We start from the raw sequence: 6221 nt of genomic DNA, 5'->3' as shown, positions 1-6221 counted from the left end.
TAAATAAGCAACCCTAAACCCTAAATAAGCAAACCAAAACCCTAAATAAGCAACCCTAAACCCTAAACTCCATTTACTAAGTCAGTCGTAAATGTTAAAGTAATTCAGCCGTAAAGTGTAACTTAATCTTGACGTTTGGCGGGAAAAAGATAACTGATTATTGGGAAATTTTAACTCGAGACGTTTGACGTTCTGTACCTCTCTTACACCTTTCTCTCGAGAGAAAAAACCTAAACAATATCTCTCTATCCCCATCAAAAGTTATGCCGATTGTACCTGGTTATTCAACGATGTTAGAGAACAGTGTCAATGTGATACTAAGCTCTGCAAATCGTGAAAACCTCCATCTTCTATACCCTGGTCCGAGAGAATTGCTTGACACAGCCAGTACTATCTGTTTCAAATTTTTAAGTGATCTCTCCCTCGTCATCCCGTTGATTCTTGCAGAAGAATGGGTTCATGATTGGCCGACATACCGCGCCATTCCCGATCATTTTAAGGAACGCTGGTTTCTTCAACTCGCTGTAAAAACAGTTTGTCTACTTAAAATGACAGCATAGCGTCGATGAGTTATTTTTATTTTGTGTTCTCAACAGTTTTGTAATCTTTTTTGTTGTAACGCAAAAATACGTGGGATCGAAGGCATAATTCGACACTTTGGACACATTTTAATCTTGTGGCCAGAACGCTATTTCGTTGCCAGATGCGCCATTTGAAGAGAACTTGGGCAAACAGAGGCGACAAGCCTCCGTGGATGTTAACAAGAGTTTGGCGTGATCTCGTCCACATGTTTGAAGAGTTTGGTCCTGACAATTTTGGTTTCTGAAAGTGATGCCTTGTCTGTATTTTGAATATGATAATTTCGGTTCCTGAATGTAAACATGTCGAATTCAAATTTCTTTTATATTAAGTACTATAACTCAGTCATAATGTGAATATAATTCAGCCGTATCTGTTAAAATAACTCAGCCAGAACGTATAAGGTAACTCAGCTGTGAACATTAGCTCAGTGACAACTTTAAGTTAACTCAGCTGTGAATATTAGCTCAGTGACAACTTTAAGTTAACTCAGCCAAAACGTATAAGGTAGTGACAACTTTAAGTTAACTCAGCTGTGAATATTAGCTCAGTGACAACTTTAAGTTAACTCAGCTGTGAATATTAGCTCAGTGACAACTTTAAGTTAACTCAGCTGTGAATATTAGCTCAGTGACAACTTTAAGTTAACTCAGCTGTGAATATTAGCTCAGTGACAACTTTAAGTTAACTCAGCCAAAACGTATAAGGTAACTCAGTTGTGAATGTTAATTAAACATAAACCCAGCCATAAGTGACCGAAACTCAGCCGTTATTAAACTAATGATAATTCAGCCATAGTAAAACATAGCCAAAACCCAGCGGTGAATGTTAATATAATACATTTCTAATGGGACGTTTCCGCTTGCTTGATTGAACTAAGTTGTCGATTAATTTTGGGGCGTGTGGAAAATGAGACGGGTCAAACCTAATATCGAGGCTAATTATTAAGAGTTTGAAATACACGGCTGCCACTCATGTGTCAAGGGATATACAATATCGAGACATTTAAATATTATTATATTTAATAAAAAGGAAATAAGTAAACGACGCTGTTTCATCATATCGTCTTCTTACTCACCCTAATTCCATTTGATTCCATTTTGTTTCTGAAATTTTTTTGAGAATCAAAATGTCTTCTTCATCCTGCGTTTCAGGAAATTCTTACAGACGACGTTTGAACGCGGAAAGAGGAACGCCGAAACAATGTTGGTGTGGTGAACCCTGTTACATTTTTACATCTGGAACCGCTACAAATCCAGGAAGATTGTACTATTGCTGCAGAAAATGATATAATAAGGTTCGTTTTGTTTTGGTTTTTATTTCGCATGTTCTGTAATGTAATACTTAGATCTGGTTATATTGTGAAAACAAAGACATTTATTCAAAATGAGTGTTTGGTTGAAGAGGTTGAGGATATAAAGTCACTGATAAGTGGCATGAACAAACACATCTCGGAATTCAGACTTAACGTTGATCGGTTGGAGAAAAAGATTAAAGTAATGAAGACGGCGTCTGAGGGAAAAGGAGAAGAATGCATGAGTCAGGGTCGGTGTTTGAGGAATGTGGTTGTTTGTGGGGTTGGAATGTCGTTACTTTACTACGACTACTTCTTTGTTTAGTAATGTTTTGTACATATAAGTCAGCCTATGTTTTATGTAACTCAGACTTAACGTATTACAGTAACTCAGCCGTCAAGTAATCTGAACGTTTCTGACGTATAAGCTAACTCAGTCAAAACTTTAAGCTAACTCAGCCAAAACATATAAGGTAACTCACTCACAACTTTAAGCTAACTCAGCCAAAACGTATAAAGTAACTCACTCACCCACTTTCATTATTAATGGGACGTTTCCACTTGCTTGATTGGACTGAGTTGTCGATTATTGGTGGCGCGTGGAAAATATCGATGTCTTTATAATATCAAGACGATTTATACTTTAACTCCGCCAACAATATGAGAATATCGAGGGTAATTATTACTCCCTCCGCTTGCTTGATTGGACTAAGTATTTAATTGACGTTTTACATGTCTGCACGTAAATTAACCTCTTTTCGTCTGGTGTTTAATGCTAATATGACTTCATATTATGTGACCAAAACTCAGCCTAATTAAACTAATGATAATTCAGCCATAATTAAACATAAATTGAGCCATAATTCAACTATAAATCAGCCAAAAGAAACAATAAATCAGCCGTCATAAAACAATAACTCAGCCATAATTAATAACGCTGTTAATAACTTTGCATGATGTTTGTTGATGTTTGCACGATGTGTGTGCTTGAAAACAATAACTCAGCCGTGATAAAAAAGTAACTCAGCCGTAATTAAACTATAAATAAGCCAAAAGAAACAGTAACTAAGCCTTCATTACATTAATTTGTAGTCATACATACATAATGGCATAGCAATGAACTTAAAAAGATAAGATTCCGATAGATTACATCTTCACCAATTCCTTGTGTCCCTAATAACGCTTATCGGTTCAAAATCACGTAAGAACGTGCAAATCTCTTTGATCCAAAAACAACGCTCACACATGTTGTCATCCTTAGTCATATCAATGTGCCACAAGCAGAGACATTGTCGCTCCACATGAGTTGCACATTGGCATCTGTAGAACGACGGAACATAGGCTGAAACGAACACAACCCTATTTTGGCAGAACTCGTCAGAATGCCACAAACCTCATCCCCATTTTACAGATCGCACTAGTTTCCCTATCCTCTTAACTGATTCTCTTGGAATACCAGCAAAATACTGCCCATCACAACAAAAGATTGTTCGAGTCATTGCGTGTGTATACACATCACGCTCATATCTGCATCTGCTGCACGCTTCATGAGAGAAAGCCTTCTTCTTTAAGGCCGAATGAGAAGAAGAACTGTACACCCTTTATATAAAGTGTGCTGGGATTTCCCTCAGCGTAGCAAGATTTCAACAACGAAGAAGGCATATTGAGTCCCCAGGGAACGAATAACACATCGTAAAAATGGTATACACCACGCCGCTCTACTAACGCCTTCATCGACTTGGACGATGCTTTGAGGCCATAAAGATCTTGGAAGGAGTAACGGGCCACACGTTCAACCACCAACATCTGAATTTCTTCAGGCAATTCAAGAAGAGGAAAATATTCCATTTACTGTGAAATTGATTTAGAGAGAGAGAGAGCAATTGTGTAAAAAATAGAGAGTTGAACATATAACTGTTTGAGAAGTGCCTTATTTATTGACAGTAAAACGGTTTTCATATCGCGACGTTTCTTATTTTGGGCGGGAAGTTATTCCATAACCCAGCCGTAATACAAATTCATTCAATAAATCAGTCGTTTGAAAACAAAATCCCACCCGTAAGTGACCGAAAACATGAAAATCCCTAATCCAGCCGTAATGCATTTACATGAAAACAAAAACACAGCCGTAATACAAAACATGAAAATCCCTAATACAGCCGTAATAAATTTACATGAAAACAAAAACACAGCTGTAATACAAAACATCAAAATCCCTAATCCAGCCGTAATACCAAAAACATTAAGACAAAAACACAAAGGTAATAAAAAAACATGAAAATCCCTACAACACTTGCTTACATCGGACAAGTTTTCGCATTATGTCCACTTTGTCTACATCGAGAACATGTGTGTTCTTTCCTAGGACGTTTGTTTTGAAGTGCAACTTCTAAAGCAGATTTCATCCTATTTTCTCAGGTCTTCCTGGCTGTTGACGAATAGACGGGGGCAAGCATGGTTGGTTAGCCACGATTTCTGGAACAGGTTGCACTGAGTTAGCCGGCATGACCGGTTCAGTGTATGCGCTCACCAAATATGCACTGTTATAGTAAAGACTGCCCATGGATATACGACAAACATTGTTATACTCCGCAGCTGCGATTGCGTGTACACATGGTAATTTCTCGCGTTCGAAACGCCGACATGTGCACTTTCGCTCTACCAAATTAAACACATTCAAAGACTCGCTAGAAGATCCATATTTAAATTCAGTGTGATGATCATCAATCCTTTGGACCGTCAAATCTCTGGCGGCAGTTACACGACCCTATTAACAAAAAAAAAAAATGAAACGACTGACTTATTACATATTACGGCTGATTTAAGAACTACAAAGGCTAACTTAAGAATTTTATGAATTTAAAAGACAGACTTATTTTTACTGTTACGACTCACTTACATGTAGTAGTTTCTCGACACCATGCGTAAGCGTCGTTGGCTGCGATCTGGCATCCTCTCTCCGTTCAGCAAACCATCTGGTCATCATAACCTGTATCGATTCTAATATTCGAACAATGTTTAGACCTCTAGCATTCGACAATGCTCTGTTCATTGATTCCGCTATGTTTGTAGTCATCAAATTGTATCTCTCGCCCGGGAAATGAACACGCGTCCACAGTCGGACATCAGTTCTTTGGAGGTAGCCGTGGAGTGCAGGATTAATCGCTTCAATCTCCTCAAAAATCGCAGTAAAGTCAGACATCCTAAAACATTTCGCCGCTTTCTTCACCAGACAGAATGCATCTTTTCCTTTGTACCGTCCCAATATGTTCTTATATAAATGGTAGGTGCATATTCCCCGAGCAGCTAACAGATACACATTTCTAATTGATTTCCCTATCGAGTTATGCCTAGCCGAGATTATCGCAAGACCCTCGTCGTCAGGAATCAGAAGTTTTAGTTACGTAAAAAACCAATGCCACGAATCATCATTTTATGTGCCAACCACTGCGAAGGCTATTGGAAAAATTTGAAAGTTACCGTCCTGAGCTAGTGCTGTGAGTAGCGTCCCTTTGTATTTACCATTGAGAAACGTACCGTCGACTAAAACAACTTTGTGCATGAAAGGAAACCCATTTACGCTCGCACCAAAGGCAAGAAACACATACATTAATCTTCCAAGCTCATCGATTTGAAGACGCGTAACCGTACTCGGATTTGCCCTTCTTATCATCTATAAGTAAGAAGGCAAGCTTTCAAACCCACACTCAGGTGTTCTCTCATCGATTTCCCTTGCAAATTTCAGCGTCCGGTGTGATTTCCAATAATCCATCTGTTCACATGAAAAAACGATCCTCATAACTCAGCCGCATCAAATTCATAAGACAGCCACAACGTAAAAATAACTCAACCCTATCTTTACTATAACTCAGCCGCATCTAACATTATAGTAACCCAGCCGTATTGTATGAATATGTCAGCCGCTACATTTGATATTACTCAGCCGTATCGTTAAAATAACTTAGCCACAACAAAGTAATTACCTTTATACCAAACTGCTTAGTGATAGCTATTCCGACGCTCGTAGGGCGAACAGTCGGACCAACGTCGCCGAGAAAGTTCTTGTACAACTCTCCTAAAATATATGGTGTTGCTTGTCGAGATCGATTAGAACGCTCTATTCAGGAACATGTATGCTTTGAATCGTAAATACGAACATAAAACGCCGGGGATTTTCCTTGGGTAGAAGCACGAACTCTCCAGAGACATCCATCAACCCAACACTTAACAACGTATGATGTCGGGGTTGATGTTTCTACATCAAAATCAAAATGATGCCTCATTGTAAGAAGTTTCAGTCGTCTCTCCAAATCGTCTTTAATCTCGTATCGTTGACCTACCGCAATGT

The 6221-nt window shown here is 38.6% G+C and overlaps 1 protein-coding gene across 1 annotated transcript; it reads right to left on the bottom strand.

Moving 5' to 3' along the window:
* Positions 1-4274: 4274 nt before the first annotated feature.
* On the bottom strand, positions 4275-5075 carry LOC106345123. Its single transcript, XM_013784380.1, has 2 exons — positions 4773-5075; positions 4275-4640 (listed from the first exon to the last, which is right to left on the bottom strand). The coding sequence occupies exons 1-2, from the start codon at positions 5073-5075 to the stop codon at positions 4275-4277; spliced, it is 669 nt and encodes a 222-aa protein (XP_013639834.1).
* Between the last annotated feature and the right edge of the window lie 1146 nt (positions 5076-6221).

Source organism: Brassica oleracea, chromosome C5, assembly GCF_000695525.1.
Source record: "Brassica oleracea var. oleracea cultivar TO1000 chromosome C5, BOL, whole genome shotgun sequence".
Lineage (NCBI taxonomy): Eukaryota > Viridiplantae > Streptophyta > Magnoliopsida > Brassicales > Brassicaceae > Brassica > Brassica oleracea.
The sequence above is the reverse complement of the archived record's forward strand: the minus strand, read 5'-3'. Positions and strand labels throughout refer to the sequence as shown.